Source organism: Amblyomma maculatum, unplaced genomic scaffold, assembly GCF_055883805.1.
Source record: "Amblyomma maculatum isolate TAMU_Amacu unplaced genomic scaffold, ASM5588380v1 scaffold_14, whole genome shotgun sequence".
Taxonomy (NCBI): domain Eukaryota; kingdom Metazoa; phylum Arthropoda; class Arachnida; order Ixodida; family Ixodidae; genus Amblyomma; species Amblyomma maculatum.
Genome location: NW_028146739.1, coordinates 169,856 through 196,598, shown reverse-complemented (window position 1 = coordinate 196,598; position 26,743 = coordinate 169,856). Strand labels below are relative to the sequence as shown.

Here is a 26,743-nt window from a genome sequence, read left to right as displayed (position 1 = left end):
CCGAGCATTTTTCTATCACCTGATTGATGGTATGGATATGATCGATAGTAGAGTACCGTTTCCGAAACCCTGCTTGATCCTTTGCTTGATTGCAGTCTAAGGTTGTCCTGATTCTATTAGCGATTACCTTAGTAAATACCTTATACGTAACAGACAGTAAGCTGATTGGTCTGTAATTTTTAAGGTCCTTAGAGTCCCTTTTCTTGTGAATGAGGATAATGTTTGCATTCTTCCATGGTTCCGGTACCGTCGATGACACCAGGCACTGCGTATACAGGGTGGCCAGTTTTTCTAGCACGATGTCCCCCCCGTCCTTCAGCAAATCTGTAGTTATCTGATCCTCTCCCGCTGATTTCCCCCTTTTCATAGTTTCTAGTGCTTTCTTGACCTCGTCCTTCGTCACTGGTGGAACGTCTGACTGTTTTTCCCTACCGCCAATCTCATTACGGTCCTGACTACTTTGGCTATTGTGGAGATCTGTATAGAACTCCTTGGCTACTTTGACTATCTTGTCCATATTAGTGATGACGTTGCCCGCCTTGTCCCTTATTGAATACATCTGGTTTTTGCCTATGCCTAATTTCTTCTTTTCCGCTTTAAGGCTTCCCCCGTTCTTTACAGCATGCTCAATTTTCTCCATGTTATACTTCCTTATATCGGCCACCTTGCGCTTATTGTTTAGCTTTGATATCTCGGCCAATTCGATCTGGTCTGTTGGATTGGAAGCTTTCATACTCTGGCGTTTCTTAATCAAATCTTTCGTCTCCTTAGACAGCTTACCGGTATCCTCTCTAACTATCCTACCGCCTACTTCTACCGCGCACTCAGTAATGATATCTCTGAAATTATTGTTCCTTGCCTCTAGGGTAAGTTCGCCATCCTCAGTTAGAGCTGAATACCTATTCTGTAGCGAGATCCTGAACTCTTCTGCCCTCCCCCTCACCGCTAATTCATTGATGGGTTTCTTTCTTACTAATCTGTTGCGTTCCTTCTTCAGATTTAGGCTAATTCGTGACCTCACCATCCTGTGGTCACTGCATCGCACTTTCCCGATTACCTCTACATCTTGCATAATGGCGGGGGTTGAACACATTATGAAGTCGATTTCATTTTTAGTCTCCCCATTAGGACTTTTCCATGTCCATTTCTGGTTCTTCCGTTTGTTGAAGAAGGTATTCATGATTCGTAAGTTATTGCGCTCTGCAAACTCAACTAGTAACTCCCCCCTGATATGTCTAGAACCAATGCCATAGTCACCTACTGCCTTGTCTCCTGCCTGTTTTTTCCCTACCTTGGCATTGAAGTCGCCCAATAGTACAGTATACTGCGTCTTTACTTTTCGCATTGCTGATTCTACATCTTCATAGAAGCTTTCAACTGCCTGGTCATCATAGCTACATGTGGGTGCATAGGCCTGTACAGCCTTCAGTTTATACCGCTTATTAAGCCTAATTACGATGCCTGCAACCCTCTCATTAATACTATAGAATTCATCTATATTACCCGCTATATACTTATTGACAAGGAAACCTACTCCTAGTTGTCGCCTCTCTGGTAAACCTCGATAACACAGTACATGCCCATCCTGCAGTACAGTATATGCCTCATTCGGCCTCCCAACTTCACTAAGCCCTGTGACATTCCATTTCATGCCCTCGAGTTCCTCTTACAGCACTGCTAAACTAGCTTCACTAGCTAGGGTTCTAGCATTAAACGTTGCCAGGGTCAGTTTCCAATGGCAGCCTGTCCAGCGGAGCAAGGCTTTCTTAGCACAGGTCTGACCGCCGCCGTGGTCAGTTGTTCCGCAGCCGCTGGTGACTGAGGGCCGGGGTTTTATGGAGCTTATAATAGGAGGTTACGGCCAATTACTGCACCAGGGTGGCCAACTCCTGCTCTGGTGAGGGAGTGCGTTTCCGGAGGTGTTCACCGGCATCAGGTCGCACCCCAAACCTGTGTATGCAGTTCCATCGACACGCGGATTTTTTATTTTTTTTTCATCCGGTGGAGAATTGCGCGGCACCGGGATTTGAGCCCCGGTCCTCTTGCATGCGAGGCAGATGTTCTACTGCTACGCCACCGCTGCACCCTTTGCACTGTTAACCTATAATTAATCACCAACAAGTCCAATGTGCTGCCCCTTGTAGCAAATTCAATGGCAGCTGATAGGGCATTGTGCTTCAGCATCTGGACTTTTTAACCTCAGCGCCGCTTTCATTTCAGAGGAAGCGAGTGTATTTTCACTCCTTGCTGGTGCCTTTGCCTGAAGCGAGCTCAGCAGATAAAATTAGAGGGATGTCTCTTAAGCAGAGGACGGCGAAAGCCTACCCTTCTCCTATCATTTGCCTCTCATCGTTTGCCACAGTTCGTCGTTTCAAGTCGTCGTTTGATATATTGGTCGTTTCCCAGTCATGATGAGTCTGCCTGCGTAGTCATTGTAGCTCTTAACACTCATAACTAAGCAGGTTACTCCTTTAGAAGCAGCAGTGGTCATTACCTATCGTTTCACATATTGGTCATTTTGTAGTCATTAGCAGTAATGATGAGTCTTGCCTAGCTATTATAGTCATTACCACACATCGCTAAGCACTTTTACTCATTTCTAATCAATTGCAGTCATTACATGTCGTAATTTGATATACTGGTTATTACAAATCATTTTAGTCATTATTAACCATTATTAGTCATTACCTCTATCAATGTCTATTTATAACTTTTATTGATTACCTATCACCATCAATAATTTTCATTCTTAATCTCCCTCCTTGCACGTCCACTTTTGCGACGGACACACCAGTGCACAGATGCAACGCACAGATTACAAGCACAGCTTCTGCGCACAGATTTTCGCTCCATGAGCCTAGAACGGCTTTCGCCTTAAAAAATAAATGCATCCCGTCTCAACGTTAACATGCTTGCACACGCGCACAGAAAAACGTTTGCGTTTACCACGCAGACACGATGCGAACCCGCCCAGAAAGGAAGCAAACCGCGCGCTCAGAGCCGGCGACCCCGGCGGTGACGTGTCCCCGAACAGTGGTGCCCTCAGCAGAAATAGCGGGCGCAACTGTAAACTCCCCAAGAAAGCGCTTGCCCATTGACGGCGGCGCGACGCAGCAGGCCACACCCAGTGCGCTTCCATCGAGCGGCCGTGGCAGAACGATCTGCAGCGTTGTCTGCTCTTTGCCGAGTGGTGCGTATGCCATGCTGCACTTATTTGTGCACCTCCTCTGGAGTGAATGCAGGATGGGCGAGAACTCGTGCAGAACTAGTCCTGCACCTTTACAAAACGAGGAGAGAAGTGCAGACGGCTCGCGCAGCACTGGCAAAACAAGGACGGCAGTGCTGCACTACTTGAACTAGTGCAGCTAGTGCGGCCAAATCGAAGATACCTTTAGTGGTGCGGCGGCATGCGGTGATTGCGAAATGGCTTCATACGCAGCATGCGGAACGGCCAAACATTGTTAAAAAAATTTTCTTCTCAGTTGCAGGGACAATCATGTCGATGGGAAGCGGTGCATTCACGCCAAAAATCAGTCATAACTCATTTTATCAAGTTGCTATTGGTCTTGGTAATTCAAAAATATGCCAAAGCATTTCCCGCCAATATCTCAAAATTGAATTTTGAACACAGTCACCATTTTGGAAGAGAGATATCTTGGCTTCTATGGCAGCTATCGCTATAATTTTTGTTTTTATCTGAAAGATAAAATTCTAAGTTCTGCAATAACACTGCTTTTTAACCACTGTTTGTTTGCCAAAATTATCAAAATAAATCATTTGTCCCGGTCACCAAGATGAGCTTTTTCTTTGGAAAATTTGACAACCTACAAGTTTCTTTCAAATCATCCTAGAAGGCTCATTTATGCTTTATTGCAGTTGTTTGTGATTCTAGATTATTTAAGGATCAAAGTCTTCTCCTCAAAATTTGATGCTTCCTTTAAATAAAATACCAGTTCCCCTTAAAATATTTAAAACTGTTTGCATTAAATAAGAACAGTTAGCAGCTTTAGAATGTGGACGAGGAAATGCACAAGTGGTGCAAGTCCACCATGCATATGCTCCTCAGTCTCCCTATTTTGATGGTGTTGCAGTTTTGAAAGATCAGTATTTCTTGTCCTGCTTTTGCTAGTTATGTTCTTTTGCTAGAAAGCTAATTTCATGTATCTTTTGACACCAAGGTAAATGTAATAACCATACGAGAAAATTTACTGAAAAGGTAATCGTTGCACCAAAATGGACCTTTCCTTTGAGGATTTTTTCATTGTGTAACTTTGGCTCAGTTTGGTATAGAACATTAATTTTTGCTTTAATTTACTTTCAAACCATTTCTGATCATATTGATATGCTAGTCCTTGCCATAATGTAAATTAACATGTTCTACATGTTTCTCCTTGTTTTCTAGAAATTACGATGTTGAAAGTGCTGCAATTTTGGAGGAGCGATATCTCTTGAACTATTCGTGCTGTTGCTTTCATTTTTTTTTGTTGCAATGATATTTTCTAGAAGAGTGCAATAAGACTCAAATATATGCAATTATAATGAGGTAATATTTACAAAACTAATTATTTATAATAGGTGTCAACTCAAACTTTTCCACAGAAAAGTTTGACTTACTGTACATAAGTTCAAATTAATCTAGCACCTCAATTCTTGGTTAGTTGCACTCTGTGATATTTCTAGATCTGTCTCAGTAGTTAGGGCGCTCAAGCGAGGCGCCGTGTGCCACGTGCTGTGCAATGTCAGTGCACGTTAAAGAACCCCAGGCGATCGAAATTTCCGGAGTCCTCCACTACGGCATCTCTCATAGCCTGAGTTGCTTTGCAATGTTAAACCCCAAAACCAAACCAAACCATTTTGGCAGGCTCATTTTCATCATGCCCTAGTGTGTTTAGTAATCAGCTTACCTCCAATTATGAAGAATATTAATTAGGCAAAATTATGAAAACCATGCACTCTACAAAAAAATACAAAAACAATTACATATTTGTAATCAGCATGTGAAAATACATAAGTGATGTTCGTTTTATCCAAATCAATCCATAAATAAGTAAAAATGTACCAAGAGGGGTGTCCTCTCTTAACCCATGACAGAACCCATGTTATCTAGAAGGTTGCGTCTGTTTGCGTGAGCTATTGATGTCTGTATATAAATGTGTTGAAATGTTTTACATGCAACCCGCTTGTCAATGAGATCAGCCGATAGTTATATGCAGCATTCCTTGGATAACTATGATGTATTGGAATGATCCAGGCAATATACAGGCAAGGAAGGGGTTCTCAATTATTTTTCAGACAGGACATGAATGTGCAGAGAAATTATGCTGGCACATAACGTCATATAAAGGAGGGATATCATTAGGACCACTGGCCTATTAAGTTCTCATAATTTTAAGATACGTTGAACTTGAAAATTAATTCGAGGCATTACCCCATTAACAGATGGTCTATCAAAAGAGATGTGACAGTGGGATGCACTAACCCTCTGATTTCCGACTCCAATATGTTGTTATTTTGGCCTTCAAAGGATCATAAAAAATGTCAAAAGATTGAATTCTCAATTGGCCATAAAGAAACTGCCAAACGTTGCTTGCATCACAGTTGAATACCTTATCTGAATTTGCAATGAATTCCGAGTGAGCACTTCTCCCCAGCTTCATTGAGTGCTTTGCCCACACTTTCATGGATATTGAAGAATTTTTCTGTAGCTGTTAAGGCCCTTTTCACAATGAAGCGCAACAGTCACATTTTGAGGATGCTTCACTGCACAGCGTATAACCAGCGCATCGTTTCAGCATACTGGAAGAAATATGTGGCCAGGTCAAGAATAAAAGACCAAGCAAAGTGCTCCTAATTGCAGGCGGGGGATGGCAGGAAGTTGTGGGATTAAACTATGCAACTGAGCAAATCCAGTGGTTGTCATTCCTGCCACAGCAAAGAGGACTAAATGCATGCACACCGCTGTTCTGTGCAGTTCAAGATCTGTTTTGGGGTTTGCCGGTTGCATCAGCCAAAATGTCAGAATGCTGGTGCAGAGTAAACCAGGTCTACTACTTGTCTCTCCTCTTACACCTGATAATGCGAGAATAGATAGTGAGCATGGCCGCTCCAGTGGTAGCCAGTGACATCTTCCCTCTAGCTTTCCTTTTTAGAGTGCACCTCCCGTGCATTTGTCCACACAACATGTGACAAGAAGACATTGTTGCTTTGCTTAATCTGCGTGTTGTAGCTGTGTCACAACGTGAAAATGATTAAACTTGTTTACCATACCTTTGGGGAACATCTTTCTTGTTCCATGAATAAGAATGCTTGGCCCAAATGCAGCTCCACGGGAAAGGCCACAGACTGGGCCGATGCGTAACAGCAGTGGCCTCAATCGGTCACGGTCCTTTCCCAACCTGTCCATGGCTGCTGCTGAAGAAACAAGCGCCAGTTCTGCTACCAGTAGCACCACCACCCCACAGTTTGACCGCACACTGAAACCATCACAAAGGTGAGCTGCACTCTGCAAAGTTGGTTGAGAAGGAATAAAGAAATGTGTCCATCTACATTGTTATGGACATCAAAGTACTCGAGAATGGACTGGCTGTGGTGTCTTAGTGGCTTTGGCACTTAGCTGTTGATCTTAAGGTCATGGGCATGAACCCCGGCCACAAGAAATCCAAAAAAGCCCTTGTGTTGTGAGATCACCCGGCCACCTTTCATTGCCCACATGTCACCTCAGGATGTCAGCTCCTGCAGTGTAGTTTTTTTCACCTGAGACTGACAGTGGTGCTGATTCTGCAGAGAACGGCTCTACAAGGTCCATGAAGCAGTGCAGCCATCTGGAGTCGCCCTGCACTATAAGACCATATTTACCACAAATATGCAGAGGGGAGATTGCGGCCTCTCGAAAATGAAAAAAAAAAAATAAACGATTATATAGCGTGACTTTGGCCTATTCAATCTGAGTACAGATGAGGGCTCAGAAGAAACAAGAGCCATGTAAGCAATGGCTTTAACCGCGTTCAGACTATAGTCATATCTGCCATAAGTGTTGTATTTACCGCATTTTGCACAGCTACTGGAATTCCCATTTACGTAGCTTACAACTGCCCCTGTTCACACTTGGCTATTCAGTAAGATACGTTCTTAGCGACCGACCAATCACCGCTGTGTGCCAACTGGGTCTTGCATTTCCCAACATGGCGCCGATTAGCAAGCGGCTGCTAGCGGTGTCGAGGATCTTCAAGCTCGAAATGAGTTTATCATTCAACAGGATAGTTAAGCGGGCGAGTTGGTGATACTTTATCCAAAAAAACAGCTAGAACAAACGGGGACGACGGGAAGAAACTACAGGAACAAGCGCTGACTCTCAACTAAAGTTTAATCGCAGAAAACACATTTATATAAAGTATAGAAACAATAAAACACCAAAACCAGAACGCACGTGCTACTATGTGATGTCCAGATATGCAACCTCGCAGTCACGCAGGAGCAGGGAAGGTTTGCTGACACACAATCTTTCTTTCTTAGCCTAAAAAAGAAAGGCTAAGAAAGAAAGATTGTGTGTCAGCAAACCTTCCCTCTTCCTGCGTGGCGGCGAGGGTGCTCTCCGGTTGACGAAACGCCGTCTCGCTAGCAGCGGATCATGGTGCGTGCATCCCGTTCTCACTCGCTAGCGGCTTCAGCGGCATCAGTCAGTTGCTGCTATCTATTCTTCGCGCAACATTCTTATGGGCCCAAGCGCTGCTTCTCGCAACCTCCCGATAACTCAATTGCTCTCTTCATTTTTCCGATCACAAAGCTTCTTTTATGGCAGCCAAGAACTTTTAGTGGAGGGTTTCTTGAAGGAATAGGTGTGAAAAATTAAAAAAAAGTCTGTAATTGTACATACGTGTCTTGCTCGAAATCTTTGCCTCAATCTATTGAAAAGGTGAAACAGCTGATGAGCTGCGCTCAAATTTCACATTAGGAAGTAACGTAATCGTAGGCAGTTTATCTTCGATCTTCGATGCAGCACAGGTGAGTAAAATAGGGTGATAGATTTATTTATGGTGTCTCCAGATTTATGAACAGGAACTACTTTACCGATTTTCCAGTCTCGCGGCATATCTACGTTTTCAAGGGGCTTCTTATATATCAGGAACAAGTATTTGGATAACCACTCTGCGTATCTTTTTAGTAATGGATTTAGAATATTGTCTGGACAGCTAGATTTCTTTTCATCAAGATTAAGGAGAAGCGCAAATATACCTGATTCACTTAGTATTAGTTTGTCTGGATTTAGTCTCGAGGACGTTGTTTCTGATTCTGGGTGAGGCATAGAATTATCGTCAAGCATGAAGACCGATTGAAAACACTGAATAAACTCATTAGCCCTCTTTAAGGCCTCTTGCGGTGGCACATAGCTTTGTCTGTGTTTTCGAGAGTTCAGATATCTCCAAAATTTTTGAGGAGCGGTTTTGATGAAATTGCTTGCTTTAGGTCATGTGACAGTTATTCAACCATTTCTCAAGTCCAACCAAGTCCAAAAGAACAGTCCTCAACTGTATCGAGGCTACGTCCAAAGCTTTCGCTCGTGTCAGAAGGTTCAAGCCATGCTTAAAGTTGTTAAGTGAAATCGCATCAACAAGATTTCACTGTACACTGTGTTTGCACGAGCTCTGCTTGTAACGCTGCATGGATTATAATATGGGTCTGGTATCATCCATGTGTGGAACATTCCACACATGGTGTGATGTGCTGTGTTATTAGCTTCTCTCATGAAGACAGAACTGTGTTTGTTAGCAGAGAAACCAGGCATAGATTTTCTCCAGAAGATGGACTTGGGTTCTAGATAGTGACTATTGTGGGTGATTATTTGTATGCCAGTGTAGGTCAGCCAGGTGCCTAATTTATGGTTTTTATTTAGCATTGCTATGGGGGATCCATTGCAAGCCAAATCCACAAGACTAATCTTACCTGTAGTTAGGAAACAACAGTCAACTTCTTGACCAGTCAGGCATGGTCACAGTCAGGGTACTGCGTTGCATTGTGGTAAAATATTGGTAGTACTGAAAAAGTCATCTGAAAATTCGTATAATCAACATGAACAAAAATCAGTGTGCAGAAGCATGAGAAAAGAGTCTCGATTGAGGAAACTTATTTAGGGCTGCACGGCCGCAGCTCGCCACTCACAACGTGTACAGTGATTGTGATGAAGTGGGAGCAATGCTGTGCATAAGGCTCAAGGCTGCGGTAATGGTTCATGCATTCGTGTCATCTCTAGTGATGTGGGAGCATTGTATGCAAAACACTCCAGCCGGGAATTGCATGAATTTGTATAATTTAAGATGAGAGTGTTTTCAACTGGTGAACCACACCATAGTAGCAACAGAGCAGAATTTGAATTTTTCTGCTCACATTGCAGTGTTGAGACCAATGCAGCTGTCATCTGTCAGCAGCAGCAGCGAGCACGAACTAGCGAACAGGTTTATCCCCGTGTCAGGAGTATCAGCCCATCATCTGGACAGGAGGTGAGCTTGCTTCTGTTGGTAAGGGGTGGATTAGTAAACTTGCATGGCTGGAATGCAGTTCAGACGGCCAGCTGGGCTGCGCAACCTGGGAAACACGTGCTACATGAACGCCACCCTGCAGTGCCTGGCCAACACCATCCCTCTGGCCTTGCACTTCCTCTCCGACCGCTACAAGGAGGACATCACAAAGTGGGCTGCCTCTTTTTTTGTCTAGTGGAGATTTGATGGCATTTTATGCCCTCAAGTGCAATGAGGGGTCTCGGAGTACTTGTGCCGCCGAATCATTCGTATGTAAACAAGAATTGCACATTTGCCGTTTTTTTGGAAATGCTCAAATGATGAAAAAGGGCAGCCTTGCATGCGATCTCAAGAAAAACAGCTCGATTCTGTGGAAGCATGCACCGTGTATTTGAGAAAGGAACTAATCTTGGTTGGAAGAATCCATCAACTCTATGCAGATGTGGAAGCCAGCTGTAGTAGCTACAGCAGCAGGACAGGGACAGGATGTGCACTGTATTAAGTCATGAATTCTCGTTGCTTTAATCATTGAAATAGAAAGATGGGTGGACGAGATTAGCCAGAGCGGCTGTAGCTGGCACAGGACCGGCTTAATTGTAGAGATATGGTTGAGGCCCTTGTTCGGTCTGCACTAAGGCAGAGTTGTGCTGATGGTGACTACTATAATGTGTCAGGTTTTAGGTGCTTTTTGAGGGTCATCTCTCAATTATCAGCTTATGCTTGCTGTTGTGTAATTCTCTTGCATACTCTTCAGTTTTTAAAAGCTCACTAATTCGAACTTCACAGGACTGGAGAAAAAGTTCAAATTATCAAATTTTCTCGAAAAAACTGATAAGAACCATTTGCATTACAGTAAATTTACTGTATTTACTCTGGTATTATGCCCACTCGCTTAACAAACCCAGAATTTAAAAAAAAAGTATTATTCTTTAGCAGGTCCCTTTTACCACTGAGAATTAAAATAATAAAAGCCTTAGCCATTAGCACATGTCTCTGTTTGGTGCCGTCACAGTCTATACGGCATTTTTTGGTAATGAAATGCATATTGCAATCGCGTGAAGCGACAGGGACGAAGAGAAGAAAGCACAGGACAAAAGCATGTTTTTGTCCTGTGCTTCCTTCTCTTCGTCCCTGTCGCTTCGAACGGTTGCAATATGCATTCCATAGTTAACGACCAACTAGCCCACCATCGTCTGTTACATTTTTTGGCAGCATGCCAAGATCCTGCGCAGCGGCAAGTATCTTTTCACAATAGCTCTAACAGTGTGGGGGGTAGGGTGCGAACCTGGCAGAGTGCCAGCGCCCTTGACTCCTCGCCGGCACTCATCCTGCATGGGGTAGTGCCCCTCACAGGCAGCTTGTGTCACATGTCAGGCTTCACTGCACGACGCGCTGAGCTGCAGTTGACGACCGCACTTTTTGGAAGCAATAGAAGAACCACAATGGAGTGTAAAAACCCTTTACCACTGGTGAAAGAACAGTGCAAGAGATGGGCAAGAGACGGGACACGGTAACACGAGGAAGCACAAACACAAGGCGCTGACTCTCAACTGAGTTGACTATCAAGGCGTGAACGTGAGAAGTTGGGCGAGTTGGTAGGTATTCATGCTAAATGAGCGTGAAGAACAAACACAGAAGAAAAGACGTGCGCATGAATGACTATCAAGGCGCTGACTATCCTTGTGTTTGTATTTTTTTTTTAGTCGATATTTATTGCCTCAGGGCATCAGTAGGATATGAGATGAAGGATGAATGAATGATTAAATGAATGGAAAAAGGTTGGCTGATTTTATGAAGTCCAGAAGTGAGCGATGATGAGGTCCCTGCATCCAAGTGACGTATGAGGCAGGATTGGTTGCTGAAAGGCCAGCTATGCTAAGGTGCCGGATTCGTGTTGGCTTGAGTGCTGGGCAGTCCCACAGCAAGTGGTGGATGTCGGCCTCGACATCTTCGTGTTTACAGATCGGGCATCCTGGGCGAGGATATAAGTGTTGGAAGTGTGACCACATCCTAGTGACAGCTGGTGTAAGGGCAACACCGACCCGGATCTTCCTAAGCGCAACCTCCTCTGCACGGGTGAGACCGCGGGGAAGGGATATCGCACACGGAGGGATAAGTGCATGTGTGCGGCGCCGGAGGGCTCCTTTCTTGACAAAAGGAGGGTAGCGTCGTCCACTTCGAGGAGCCATGGGATTGATGCGTCTTGGTTCACGAGGCGGGTTCCTAAATCAGCTTGACTTTGGGAAGGCAGCAGATCCCGTGGGACCCACTCAATGCATATTGATTGTGGGATGCGCGCCGCAAGCTGGTGAATGTCTTGGCAAATTTTAGGGCAGCGGCTGACACGTCGGAGCAGACGTATTGCTTGAAGTGCGTCAGTGCGGATGTTAACGTGTGCTGTAGGGAGCATGGTTATGGAAGCCATGGAGCAGAGTGCCTCCTGAACTGCCACGAGCTCAGCGCAGAAAGATGTTAGTGGTTCCGAAAGCTGAAACGTAGTTGTCTGATTCAGGCTAGGTCTCCGTGGACAGTAGATTGCTGTTTTGGCTTCACAGCCTTGCAGGCTTCCATCTACGTACACTACTATGGAATCTTGAGGCAGGTGAGTAAATTGCTCTTCAAATTTCTGGCGAAGTAACGGTGCCAAGTTGGCAGACGTTGGTCTGCGGATGTCAGTTGGCTTGTTGTCTCCTAACTGTATAAATTTCCAGGGAGGGAGAACTGGCGCAGGTGGCTGAAGAATAATGTGTGACGTTGCATACGCCCTCAGTGCTTGTGTGGAATGTGACAAAGTGGCCTTGAGCCTGCGAGCATCACGGCGCTGCTGCACCAGTTCATCGATGGTGTTGAGCTGCGCATTCTCCTGTAACGCTACGACTGGTGTGAGTCGTGGAAGGCATGTTATGGTCCTCATAGCTTCTCGATTTACGGCTTCAAGGCGATCCCATTGTGCTCTTGTAAGATGCTGGAACTGGGCCTGACAAACAATACGTGGCTGCAGAATCGCCCTCACTAACTGGCGTGGAACAGACGAGCCAGCGCCACCCGTTTTAGGTGCAATTCGTCTTATTAAACTCATAGTTTGAAGTGCTTGCTTTTTTGCCTGAGAAAGCCAAGCAGTCGCTGATTCTGATTGGTGAATTGTTAAGCCCAGAATTTTCAGGCTCGAACTTTCTTGTATTGGGGTGCCTGATAGAGAGAGACGAATTGGATTCGAGGTAAGGTTACAGCGTCCCCAACGGTTGGCAACTGACGTGTATGAAGTCTTACACACAGAAAGTTGAAGGCCAATGGAGGATGCGTAATCAGAGGTTACGTCTAATGCTGACTGAAGGGCGGCCTCTTGAGTGAGAAGATCATGGTGAGTGCTTCATACCGTGATATCATCTGCGTATTGCAAAAACTTGATTTCAGGGATGTCATGTAAGCGCGACGCCAATGGGATGAAAGTAATATTGAACAACGTCGGAGACAATACTGGTCCCTGGGGCGCGCGACGTAGGGAAACGAATGAACCAACAGTGTCACCGCTGAGGCGTATTGCAAATTTTCTTCCGTCCAAAAATGATGCGACATAAGTGCGTACTCTCGGAGGGAGATGAAGCATGTCAATGGCATTCAGGATTGCAGCATGACTGATGTTGTCATATGCCTTTTCAACGTCCATTGCTAATATGGTACGTACATTGCAGCTGCGGGTAGATGATAGAACTGCTGATGCCAAGACAGCCAATCCGTCCTCTGTACCTATGCATGAACGAAATCCAATTTGAGCAGGGTGATAAAAACCGTGCTGTTCAAGCCACCAAGAAAGCCAGGTGGCTAGCCTTTTCTCTGCAAGCTTGCAAAGCGTTGATGTTAAGGAGATTGGTCGTAAGTTTTGGTGGCTTCCCAGGTTTGGGAATAGGGATCACAACAGCGGTTTTCCAGCTCTCGCGTACGACACCATCAAGCCACACTTTGTTTATGGTGTCTAGTAGTTGAGGAAGTGCAGCAGTACTGAGGTTCTTGTAAACCTCATACTGAATTTTGTCCAGGCTGTTTTCCGTTTCGCATCGTCAATTGCAGCTCACACATCAAAAAGGGGCGTCGGCAGCAGGTGGTAGTTTCCATGCGTCTGCAGGGATACCTGCCAAATTAAGGTTTGCAGCTGAGGGAGGCAGTATATCGTATTTTGGGGAAAATTTTCGAGCAGCTTCTTTGGTGAAATCGCCCGGTGACAGATTAGCCGCAAAGCATGCTGTTGCTGCTGCGTCAGTAGAATCACCACCCTATCCTCATAGGTCTTCATCCCTCCCGTCTCTGCCCTTTACGCCGCAAATGTTCTGTGATAAACTGGGACAGCTTTCGCTCATGTCTCGACAGTATGTCTTCAGATTCGCCGTCACTCCTTGTTGACCGTATATAGAGAGCACTAAACAGTGCTACAACTACTACCTGGATTGATGTAGGTCGACCAGCACCAGATCTCGGCCTGCTTAACTTGTGGGCAGCCCGCCGTCAAGCTGAGCTGGCTGCTACGCGAGACCCTACTTTGGGGCAGGCACGTACACGACTGAATTATCTTACTGCGAAGGCTAGGAGATATGAACGCAATCTATCGCGACGCCAGTGGCATGCATGGTGTGAACAATTTTCTGATAAATCATCGAATGCCTCACTCTGGCGAACGTTTCGTGCAATGGAACACGAAACAATGGAACAGAACGCAGTCGTGGCCTAGTGGTTAGGGCGTCCGTCTCGGCTGCGGGAGGTGGTTCGTTCGAAACCCGCCGCCGGACACCCACCGGTAAAAATGGGTACAAGCGTCCCCCGGCCTGGCGCCCGGCTCTCACAGGGGTGTGCGCTTGGAAGAGGCTCCGCAAACCCCGCTGCGCTCCTTCTGGGGCAAAATAGTTTCGAACATTCAGCCTGCAAAGGTGGTTCGAGTTACCGTGTTTCACGGGGTTCAAAACTGAAAACGAGTCGTGTCCTGCACACGCGAAAACTCAGAAAATGCCTTGTTTCAAGTGCGAAACGCTTTAAGCCAGCGTGTCGAAAGACGTAAAGGTTCACTGTCACTGATGAAGTTCACTTCTCAGAGATCACTGCAGTCCCACGGCAAGTCCGGATTTCCGGCCTTGCCGTGGGACTGGCAGTCTGGCTCCATGTGCCATGAGGGAGTTCCCGCGCCCAACCACCACGTCAAGCCTGGAGCATAGTCAGCACTACGTATTTGACGTACAGGCCGTGTTGCTGTCCCAGGGTGATTAAGCAGAACAAACGGCATCAGTGAAGGCGTCCCGCACACGCCTACCACGAGGGCTTGCAGTCGTCATCATCATCAGCAGCAGCAGCAGCAGCCTGATTATACCCACTGCAGGGCGAGGCCCTCTCCCATATTTCTCCACTTAACCCGGTTCTGTGCTAGCTGCATCCACTTGACCCCTGCGAACTTCTTAATCTCATCCGCCCACCTAACTTTCTGCCGCCCCCTGCTACGCTTTCCTTCCCTTGGAATCCAGTTTGTTACCCTCAGCGACCATCGGTTATCCTCTCTTCGCACTACATGTCCTGCCCATGTCCATTTCTTCTTCTTAATTTCCACTAGAATGTTGGTAACTTAAGTTATTTCTCTGACCCACTCTGCACGCTTTCTATCTCTTAATGTTACCCCTACCATTTTTCGTTCCATAGCCCTCTGGGTTGTCCTCAACTTGAGTAGAACTCTCTTGGTTAGCCTCCACGTTTCAGCCCCATAGGTGAGTACAGGCAAGATGCAACTGTTGTATACTTTCCTCTTGAGCGATATCGGTAAGCTGCTAGTCATAATCTGCGAGTTCTTGCCAAATGCGCTCCATCCCAATCTTATTCTTCTTGTTACTTCCTTTTCATGGTCCAGATCTGCGGTTACTACCTGTCCTAAGTAGACATATTCGCCTACTACTTCCAGTATTTCGTTACCTAATGTAAACTGCTGTTCCTTCCCGAGGCTGTTGAACATTACCTTAGTCTTCTGCATATTGATTTTCAAGCCCACCTTTCTACTTTTTCTGTCTAGGTCATCAATCATTATTTGCAGTTCATCCCCCGAGTTGCTTAGCAAGGCAATGTCATCAGCAAATCGCAGATTACTGAGGTATTCTCCATCTACCCTTATCCCTAACTGCTCGCATTCCAAGTCTCTGAATACTTCCTCTAAACAAGCTGTGAATAGTACTGGGGAGATTGTGTCTCCTTGCCTAACACCTTTCTTTATGGGAATTTTGTTACTTTCTTTATGCAGAACTATGGTTGCTGTGCAGCCACTATATATATCTTCCAGCACTTTCACGTATGGCTCGTCTACCCCCTGATTTCGCAATGCCTGCATCACCGCCGAGGTTTCAACTGAGTCAAATGCTTTTTCGTAATCAATGAATGCTATGTATAAGGGCTGGTTATATTCCGAGCATTTTTCTATCACCTGATTGATGGTATGGATATGATCGATAGTAGAGTACCGTTTCCGAAACCCTGCTTGATCCTTTGCTTGATTGCAGTCTAAGGTTGTCCTGATTCTATTAGCGATTACCTTAGTAAATACCTTATACGTAACAGACAGTAAGCTGATTGGTCTGTAATTTTTAAGGTCCTTAGAGTCCCTTTTCTTGTGAATGAGGATAATGTTTGCATTCTTCCATGGTTCCGGTACCGTCGATGACACCAGGCACTGCGTATACAGGGTGGCCAGTTTTTCTAGCACGATGTCCCCCCCGTCCTTCAGCAAATCTGTAGTTATCTGATCCTCTCCCGCTGATTTCCCCCTTTTCATAGTTTCTAGTGCTTTCTTGACCTCGTCCTTCGTCACTGGTGGAACGTCTGACTGTTTTTCCCTACCGCCAATCTCATTACGGTCCTGACTACTTTGGCTATTGTAGAGATCTGTATAGAACTCCTTGGCTACTTTGACTATCTTGTCCATATTAGTGATGACGTTGCCCGCCTTGTCCCTTATTGAATACATCTGGTTTTTGCCTATGCCTAATTTCTTCTTTTCCGCTTTAAGGCTTCCCCCGTTCTTTACAGCATGCTCAATTTTCTCCATGTTATACTTCCTTATATCGGCCACCTTGCGCTTATTGTTTAGCTTTGATATCTCGGCCAATTCGATCTGGTCTGTTGGATTGGAAGCTTTCATACTCTGGCGTTTCTTAATCAAATCTTTCGTCTCCTTAGACAGCTTACCGGTATCCTCTCTAACTATCCTACCGCCTACTTCTACCGCGCACTCAGTAATGATATCTCTGAAATTATTGTTCCTTGCCTCTAGGGTAAGTTCGCCATCCTCAGTTAGAGCTGAATACCTATTCTGTAGCGATATTCCTGAACTCTTCTGCCCTCCCCCTCACCGCTAATTCGTTGATGGGGTTCTTTCTTACTAATCTATTGCGTTCCTTCTTCAGATTTAGGCTAATTCGGGACCTCACCATCCTGTTGTCACTGCATCGCACTTTACCGATGACCTCTACATCTTGCATAATGGCGGGGGTTGAACACATTATGAAGTCGATTTAATTTTTAGTCTCCCCGTTAGGACTTTTCCATGTCCGTTTCCGGTTCTTCCGCTTGCTGAAGAAGGTATTCATTATTCGTAAGTTATTGCATTCTGCAAACGCAACTATGTTTAGGCAACAGCGCAAAAGGACAGAGACAAGTGGAAGGAGGTACACAACGACGACGCCGAACTTACAACTGTCTTTATTAGGAAAAACACAGATCAATATATACTCTACTCAATCAGCGCACATGCGCAATGTCAAAAACATGCGTCAAACCCAGACGTACTTATCAGGATAAAATCAATTTCAAATCGACATGCGTGTGCAATGAGCCTTTAACCTTTGTGAAGTAGGCTCATTTCTCTGGCTGATAAAGACACGGATGGTGTGCTGACACACCCGTCTGTTTTTCTGATGATATGGAAAGCCTCAGCCAGCTCTCTTGTGCGCCGGTCATTATGCGCAAACAACGCTTCTGTATCTCCAAAAAATGGAACACATTTACATGAAAAGCAATGTTTGGCTAGGTTTGTGGCTTGTTTGTCTAATGCATTACAATGCTCCATGAGCCTAACGTTGATACATCGGCCAATTTGGCCGATGTACGTTCGGCCACATGAGAGCGGTATTTGGTACACAACACCCTTTTGACACGGAACATACTTACTCAAATGATTAATATTACACTTACGTCTATTGCGTCCTTCACTCTTCCTTTGAACGGCAGCCCCCAATTTTTCTAGTTTGTTAGGGGCTGAGAATAACACATCCACTCCGTGCTTAGCTCCCACTTTCTTTAACCTGTGTGATAAGGCATGCACATATGGCATAACCGCCACCTTCTTGCGTTCTCTAGGAACCTTTTGCAGCTCCGAACCGCGTTCTGAATATTTTAGCTTTCGGATAACTTTGTCTGCACAAGATACTAAAACGGCGTCAGGGTACCCCGTATCCTTACATCTCTTAATCTGAGTGGCGATACTAGTGCTCATTTGATGAGGGCAAGACTTTTGAACTGCCATCCTTAAACAACTATTAACTATAGCGGTTTTCACAAGCTTAGAGTGAAAGGATTTATAATTCAGCAAGGGCTTCTCACTTCTGGGAGAATACTGCCAATAGATATGGTCCGGCTGAAACGTCAATTTTAAATCAAGAAACTGAAGAACACCTCCCTGAGGAATTTCGTGCGTGAATTTCAGTCCCGACCCATTTCTTGTGAACACTTCAAGAACTCGTGTCACACTCGTGTCGTAAAACTCAACTAGTAACTCCCCCCTGCTATTCCTAGAACCAATGCCATAGTCGCCTACTGCCTTGTCTCCTGCCTGTTTTTTCCCTACCTTGGCATTGAAGTCGCCCATTAGTACAGTATACTGTGTCTTTACTTTTCGCAAACGGCATCAGTGAAGGCGTCCCGCACACGCCTACCACGAGGGCTTGCAGTCGGATACCCCCAATCCGGATGAAGGGCGTTAAAGTCGCCTCCAACTAAAATTGGACACCCGGGGTATTGCCGACGAACACATAATAACCAGCCAAGATTAATATGGGAAGAGGCACCTCCAGCTGGTCGAACGTAATATGAAACAAGAGCAACGGTTCCTTTCAGAAATTTCGCAGCAACTGCTACTACCTCTTGGTATGATGTGCACCAGTTTTCGAAAGAAAGGCGCACATGAGGAATACGCATTTCAACATATACCGCCGCCTTTCCAGGGGGAGAAGCAGTCTGCACGCGATGGTCGGTCATTGAAGGAGACACGTAGCCGCTGAAGCCCGGAATTGATGGCAAGGCGTTCATTTCCTGAAGTAACATAGCCCACACCCGAAGCTTGTTAAATCGCAGTCGGGCCACCTTCGTGGAAATACCTCTACAGTTCCACTATAGTACACCAGGACGACCGGATTTCGCCATTTTCGTTTGCTAGTCCAAGCACTGCAGTATCACAGATGTCAGGTTGGACAACTGGTTGACCATATAGCGGAGCAGCGATGTTGCAGAGTTATCATTGGGCATTGTGGTACACTGGGAAGAGGCAGTAAATGGCCCTGTTGCGCGGGATGAAGGCGGCGGTGTTGGGCAATTACTAGATTTGGCGGTTACTTCTGCAGCTTGCAGACGTCGAGCAAGCATTTCGCGGTGTTGTCGGAGCTTAGAGACCTCTGCTAAGAAACGATTGATTTGCTCATCCACTACAGCCATATCGTCGGCTGGTAGATCAGTACGCTGCTGTATTGGCTGTTGTCGACGGCGTTTCTTGAGCACCGTATCGTTCGACTTTGTCTTAGCTGGAGGTGCATTCGAAGCGGGCTCAGGAAGCTCTGGCCACTCGTCATCATCCCACTGGAGAGCTGCAAATAGATTGGATGTCTGCATTGGTGTCATGTCTTCTATTGGCCAACGCTTAGCTTTCCGAAGACGAGCCTTTTACGTTGCCTTTTGCTTTTTCGGACAACTTGGAGATGTTATCTCGTGGTCGTTCGATTTGCAAAGGCCGCATCGATACGTAACTTTTCCTTCAGACGCACCTTCATCGGCAGTAGCAAAAGGGCAAGATTTGTGCATGTGCCCTGCCCGAAAACAGTTGTAACAGTAAACCATACTCGGTTTATATGGCCGCGGCCTTAATATGCAGCCGTAGTAGTACAGACAGGCTGGGAGTGTCGGAGGGCCTTGCAAAGTGATCATGCCCCTTTCCTATGTGTCGGGCCTGTATGACTCGGTGCGTTGGACAGTACAGCTCACGTTGAAGGGTGGTTTGATCTTCGTTTATGTCGACGCAAGTCGCTGCAAGTCGGAGCCTTCAACACTTGCACAGGCACAGAGATTGTGACTGAAATAGTGTTTGGATACGTTCCACCGCAGTAAGTGTCGGGAGCCACATGTTTGACTTCTTTCTTGCTGTGAAGCCCCGAAAACCTCATGCATCCAAGCTGGCCTGGATGATCCTGTTTGGTATATCTGTGAGGCTTTTGTTGGCTAGAGATTTAATCACCACTTTGTAAGATGAGGATCCCGTTGTAGGTGCAACCTGGTTTTCGATAGTAGTTAAACAAGAGCACTTTCCTTGATAGCCACCACTTGCCAAGGACGAATTTGGTTGATTATCTTCCGAAGGACGCTTGTGAGGGGCACGGGTGTTCGTTGACACGGATGGTGGAGCCGATAAGTCCATTGGAGAGCACGTCTCCTCAGGTCGCACTGTTGGATGTCCATCTCGGCGTGTTAGCTGGGTGGCCATAGCCGTGCTCCGCCCAGAGAACAGTTCACTTACGGGCTGTGGTGCATTTTGGGAAGGCTGAATGGGCGCTGGTGCTGAAGAACCGGGAGCACCAAGCTGGACCTGAGGCCGATGGTCAGGTTGAGGTGTCGACGGCAGGGCAGGAGTTGCAGCGAGCAACTCCGGCGAAGCTACCTCTGCCAGCATGGCAGCGGCAGCACTAGGCCTAGCCTCCGTGCCGACGTGAGCTGCAATCATGCATGGGTAGCATGCGCCGGAGGTCTCGCAACCTGACGCTGAGAGGACATCTGGAGCTTCCTCGGAAGTAGAGGATCCACTTCTCTGGAGACAGAACAGGCGCTTACAAGGACGGCAAGAATTTTCAGAGGAGCGATGAAGCCACCTTAGCAGGAAGACACTTCTTCCTCGTGTCACTGTGTCCTGTCCCATGCGCTGTTCCTTCACCATGCAAAATCAACTAGTCCGCCAACTTGCTTGCCCTTTACCACTGTCTGAAACACTGTGCAACTGCGATCAGTTAGCTGGTTGATGCATGGTCAAAGACCACCATTTTGGACACCTATGTTGCCCTATCGCATTGGAGTTTCTTTGGCCATGTGCTGGGCACTGCGTAGTTCGAATTATACATAACTGAACCGGCTCATGTTGAAATTAACAGGCTCTTTTGTACGCAGACCGCTACGGAGCTTTGGCAGACCAAGGAGTGTAGTTCGAATTGCTCGAAAATTCTAATTATTGAGGTTTGAATTGATGAGCTTTCACTGTACTAGATTTAAGATTTTATTTGAGGCTGCATGTTTTTTGACTAGTTGTTCTGCTGCACTATCATTCTGCACTCAAAGTTTCTGTTTTGTCCATCTCGGGACACTCTCAGGGATAAGAATTTAAATTACCTGGTCACAGTGCATTTTGCTCTGCCATTTGCAGAGTTCACATGTTAGGAAATTCCCCCATACCTTTGGATGTTACAAACGTGTGCGTTGCCCCTGCTTCCTTGGGCATTGCCCATGCACTGCTGACGTTGCAACCACTAGCAGATTTGCTTTGAATGGTGGTGCAGATATTGTTGGCAGTCATGGAATATGTAGAAATGAGCATTCACCTCGTAAACATTGTGCCTGGTGATCAAAAGAAAAACCTCCCTCTGGCCAGGGACCACAGCAGCAGGGGTGAGACGGCGCACGAGTTCAAGAGCCTGCTGGCCCAGATGTACTACAACGACAAAAGCGTCTCACCCAAAAGCTTCAAGGTGGGGGCTTTTTCCTGCTGCTGTGCCAATCACTATGCCTGTGCACCATTTAAAGGGGTGTGCAGATATTTAAATAACTTACACAGAAGATAGGAATTTCTGATTCAGCTCAACTGGCAGTAGAGCCTGGTAATGGGCTGCTGCATGCTTGTGGATTGGGAAACAAAGTGCAGCCACCTGGCAGTGAAAGGGGCGCCCGTATGCTGTGCTGGAGTTGTATTGCACCAGCTGCTTTGATCATTCTCAAATTTGCCTCAGTTAGAACCTTTGCTGTTGCAGTGCCTGATGGGAAGACTGTTCAGCGTGTATGCCGGGTACGAGCAGCAAGATGCCCATGAGTTCCTGCTCAATTTCATCGACAAGCTTCACGAGGACGTCAACAGGGCAAGTCACTTCCCTTGTCCTTGCATTGCTCTTCTCGCTATTCTTGTCCATGAGAGCAATATCTCCAAGCTGCCAGAGCATTAGGCACACTCACAATGGAAAGAATCCTATCGTACTGCAATTGGTTTTTATTCCAAAGAAAGAACAAGGAAACGGTAAGAAGGCACATATGAATTGCTTAAGTGCAGGCTCAGCTTCTTTATTTCACAAAGGAAGACAAGGCATAGTTCCTCATTCTTGTCACAGCACCTAATCAGTCCATTGCAGCACTGGCTTAGTGCTCAGGGGCCTGATTACGCACCGCTCTCAATGGGATCGCTCTCAAAGGCCCATCTTCTATTGGTCAGTTCTGTCCGGTGGTCATATTGGTTTTCTGCGTCACCAGTGGACATCATGAACATGAAAGAAACAATGACGTTGAGCACCTAAATATGGCCATCAATTGAGAGCATTTTTTAAAAGCGACAGAAGCAGACTCAATTGTTTGAGGGCATTTTTGAGAGCGAAAATGGTGGCCATTGCGATGTGCCGGCTGTGAGGCATTGTGTCGGCTATCCATGGCAAAGGATGGAGCATGAAGACGCGTTTGACATGCCGGACGAGTGGAGTGACTGTGCGGCGATTGCCGACGAGCATCGATGAACAGAGGCTTGCGGGCGAGTGCGTCGTCACTGCGGCAGCAAGCGCACTTTTTTTGCTACCGGAGGCTTCCAACCACGACTGCACCCTGCTTCCAGCATAGGGAATGTAAGATTGTTTGCATCACACAGTGTGGCGGTAGCGGAAGCCATCGGTCGGAACTCTGATTTTGTCAAGGCACCGCAGAGAGATACGGAAACAAGTCACCAGCCAAGGGGTTCTACATACGTTGTGAACACCACAATAGTGAGTAGGTTTTATTTTTGACTGCATGTGTTTGGCTATGAGTTAGGACATCATAGTGAACTTGTAGGTTAATTCAGAGCTGCAACATGAACATGCGCATTTCATAACCCTCACTGCCCTGTCGGACCAATGCGATGTGTTGGTCTACTGATACTCCTGTGCGCCAAAAGGTGAGTGAAGGTCCTGGGTAAGCTCTAAAAAAAACGATCCTGACTATATGCATTGATGTGTGCAACAGACCACTCTCTGCATGGCTTGTTTTGCAACCAAAAGGTCTCGTTCCCACTCGTGCACTGTTTGAGGAAACGCACAGAGGCAAGCTAGCTCTCTTTTATTTTCAACAGTTGTCTTCAAGATGACCTAGCGAGAGCTGTCAAAAGGGTTCTGTATACCTGCCCTTTATATCTAAAGTACAGGATGAAGGGACTATGGATTGTCCAGCACGCCTTGCTCCTCAATGACTGGTTTCGGGCCGTTTTTCACGCTCCCTGCCTGCGACACGTTCATGACTCGAAAGTGAATGCACTGTAAAAATGTTCTTTTCGTTTCTGCAAAGACTGAGAGTGTTTTCTGATAACAAGACCTTTTTTTGAAAACAAGCCATACAGAGAGAGGCTGACTTAGATTTTGGCTAGTGATTAATTTCCTTAATATGCTGAAGCTGCATGAATGAAGCAGGCTAGTTATGCCAAAAAATGTATGTTGCAGTGAAATTTTGTTGTTATCATGGCAGAAGCAACAAGAGACAGGTATTCAGTGTCTAAGTTTATTTGCTGCCTAAGAAACTGGGGTGCTTATGTTATGCAGGTAATTATAGCGCATTATTTATATCAATACGAAGCTACAAGGCTGTCCTTACAATGATGCTTGCCTCAACAGCAATAGCACACGTTGTCAGCATTGCTGCGAATGTTTAAGATTCTGGCTATGCACTACTTGGTATGGATCTTCAATTGAGTGCTAAAGCATGCTCAAAAGCTGTTGAGATTAGCAAAAGGTGAGCCTAAGTGGATGTCATATTCTGGTTATGCAGGATACTGCAACTACCCTCTGATGTCATGGTTGATTACACCAGTGCCAAGCCATCCCAGTCCCAGCTCGCTGTCCCTTCTTTGCAGCAGCCGTCTTGCAGCCTGGTACAGTTGGCTGTGGTCACTAGCTGTGTTGTAAACATGCTTAAACTGAAACGTGCAGCATTACAGGAAAGTAGTAAATGTTCATAATGCTGACTGTAATCAGAAAATACCACCAACAAAGATCTTTTTACTGCTTCTTATATTCAGTAGAAACACTTCTTGGCAGCAACATTTCACTTGAGTGCTTTTACTGCAAAAGAGGCAGCATATAGAGAAACATATTTACGTTGATGTACATTGATCGTACAACATTGACATGTACATTGGAGAATAAATTATTAGGCCAAAGAAGACTGTATGCATGGTGCTGTATACAAAATGATAATATATCAGATATAACTAAGCCAGCTGGATGGTATACTATTAGAGGTCTTGCTTTGTGCTGTAGCAGCTGCTAGGAGAATGATGTACTTTACTAGGCTTCAGTGCCGGGCTGCTAAATGACAAAATCTAGTGACAATAAAATAACTGTCATCATCCTGACTATACCCACTGCAGGGCGAGGTCCTCTCCCATATTTCTCCACTTAACCCGGTTCTGTGCTAGCTGCATCCACTTGACCCCTGCAAACTTCTTAACCTCATCCGCCCACCTAACCTTCTGCCGCCCCCTGCTACGCTTTCCTTCCCTTGGAATCCAGTTTGTTACCCTAAGCGACCATCGGTTATCCTCTCCTCGCACTACATGTCCCGCCCATGCCCATTTCTTCTTCTTAATTTCCACTAGAATGTCGGTAACTTGAGTTATTTCTCTGACCGACTCTGCACGCTTCCTATCTCTTAATGTTACCCCTACCATTTTTCGTTCCATAGCCCTCTGGGTTGTCCTCAACTTAAGTAGAACTCTCTCGGTTAGCCTCCACGTTTCAGCCCCATAGGTGAGTACAGGTAAGATGCAACTGTTGTACACTTTCCTCTTGAGTGATACCGGCAAGCTGCTAGTCATAATCTGCGAGTGCTTCCCAAATGCGCTCCATCGACAATCTTATTCTTCTTATTTCCTTTTCATGGTCTGGATCTGTGGTTACTGCCTGTCCTAAGTAGACATATTCACCTACTACTTCCAGTATTTCGCTACCTAATGTAAACTGCTGTTCCTTCCCTAGGCTGTTGAACATTACCTTAGTCTTCTGCATATTGATTTTCAAGCCTACCTTTCTACTTTTCCTGTCTAGGTCATCAATCATTATTTGCAGTTCATTCCCCGAGTTGCTTAGCAAGGCAATGTCATCAGCAAATCGCAGATTACTGAGGTATTCTCCATCTACCCTTATCCCTAACTGCTCCTATTCCAAGTCTCTGAATACTTCCTCTAAGCAAGCTGTGAATAGTACTGGGGAGACTGTGTCTCCTTGCCGAACACCTTTTTTTATGGGAATTTTGTTACTTTTTTTATGCAGAACTATGGTTTCTGTGCAACCACTATATATATCCCCCAGCACTTTCACGTACGGCTCGTCTACCCCCTGATTTCGCAATGCCTGCATCACTGCCGAGGTTTCAACAGAGTCAAATGCTTTTTCGTAATCAATGAATGCTATGTATAAGGGCTGGTTATATTCCGAGCATTTTTCTATCACCTGATTGATGGTATGGATATGATCGATAGTAGAGTACCGTTTCCGAAACCCTGCTTGATCCTTTGCTAGATTGAAGTCTTAGGTTGTCCTGATTCTATTAGCGATTACCTTAGTAAATACCTTATACGTAACAGACAGTAAGCTGATTGGTCTGTAATTTGTAAGGTCCTTAGAGTCCCCTTTCTTAAGAATGAGTATAATGTTTGCATTCTTCTATGGTTCCGGTACCGTCGATGACACCAGGCACTGCGTATACAGGCTGGCCAGTTTTTCTAGCACAATATCCCCCCCCGTCTTTCAGCAAATCTGTAGTTATCTTATCCTCTCCAGCTGATTTCCCCCTTTTCATAGTTTCTAATGCTTTCTTGACCTCGTCCTTCGTCACTGGTGGAACTTCTGACTGTTTTTCCCTACCGTGCTGGTCTTTTTGAACAGCATTAGTGCATCTGTAATAGCGTGGCCTGACCAGTGATGGCATCAAGGCTGCCTTGGTGAAAACCGGCGGCAAGGACGGCTGCCACGATAGGATTAACAGGCCCGCAGAGTCGCCACCGCACCTTCGCCGTTGTGATTAACAGGCCTATGCACCTACATGTAGTTATGATGACTAAGCAGTTGAAAGCTTCTACGAAGATGTAGAATCGGCAATGCGAAAATTAAAGACGCAGTATACTGTACTAATGGGCAACTTCAATGCCAAGGTAGGGAAAAAGCAGGCAGGAGACCAGGCAGTAGGTGACTATGGCATTGGTTCTAGGAATAGCAGGGGGGAGTTACTAGTTGAGTTTGCAGAGCGCAGTAACTTACGAATCATGAATACCTTCTTCAGCAAACGGAAGAACCGGAAATGGACATGGAAGAGTCCTAACGGAGAGACTAAAAATGAAATCGACTTCATACTTTGTTCAACCCCCACCATTATGCAAGATGTAGAGGTAATCGGGAAAGTGCGATGCAGTGACCACAGGATGGTGAGGTCCCGAATTAGCCTAAATCTGAAGAAGGAACGCAATAGATTAGTAAGAAAGAACCCCATCAACGAATTAGCGGTGAGGGGGAGGGCAGAAGAGTTCAGGAATATCGCTACAGAATAGGTATTCAGCTCTAACTGAGGATGGCGAACTTACCCTAGAGGCAAGGAACAATAATTTCAGAGATATCATTACTGAGTGCGCGGTAGAAGTAGGCGGTAGGATAGTTAGAGAGGATACCGGTAAGCTGTCTAAGGAGACG

The 26,743-nt window shown here is 45.8% G+C and overlaps 1 protein-coding gene across 5 annotated transcripts in view; it reads left to right on the top strand.

Moving 5' to 3' along the window:
- LOC146172058 (ubiquitin carboxyl-terminal hydrolase 8-like) overlaps positions 1–26,743 on the top strand; it is a 469,773-nt gene that overhangs the window by 321,866 nt on the left and 121,164 nt on the right. For 4 of the 5 annotated variants that reach the window (XM_084586092.1, XM_084586094.1, XM_084586091.1 and 1 more), the window contains 6 exons: positions 2,954–3,190; positions 6,322–6,490; positions 9,389–9,494; positions 9,553–9,683; positions 21,430–21,526; positions 21,806–21,910. In XM_084586092.1, the coding sequence (XP_084442218.1) occupies positions 2,954–3,190; positions 6,322–6,490; positions 9,389–9,494; positions 9,553–9,683; positions 21,430–21,526; positions 21,806–21,910 (845 nt within the window). The remainder of the gene's footprint in view (positions 1–2,953; positions 3,191–6,321; positions 6,491–9,388; positions 9,495–9,552; positions 9,684–21,429; positions 21,527–21,805; positions 21,911–26,743) is intronic. The other variant, XM_084586093.1, reaches the window with a different exon arrangement.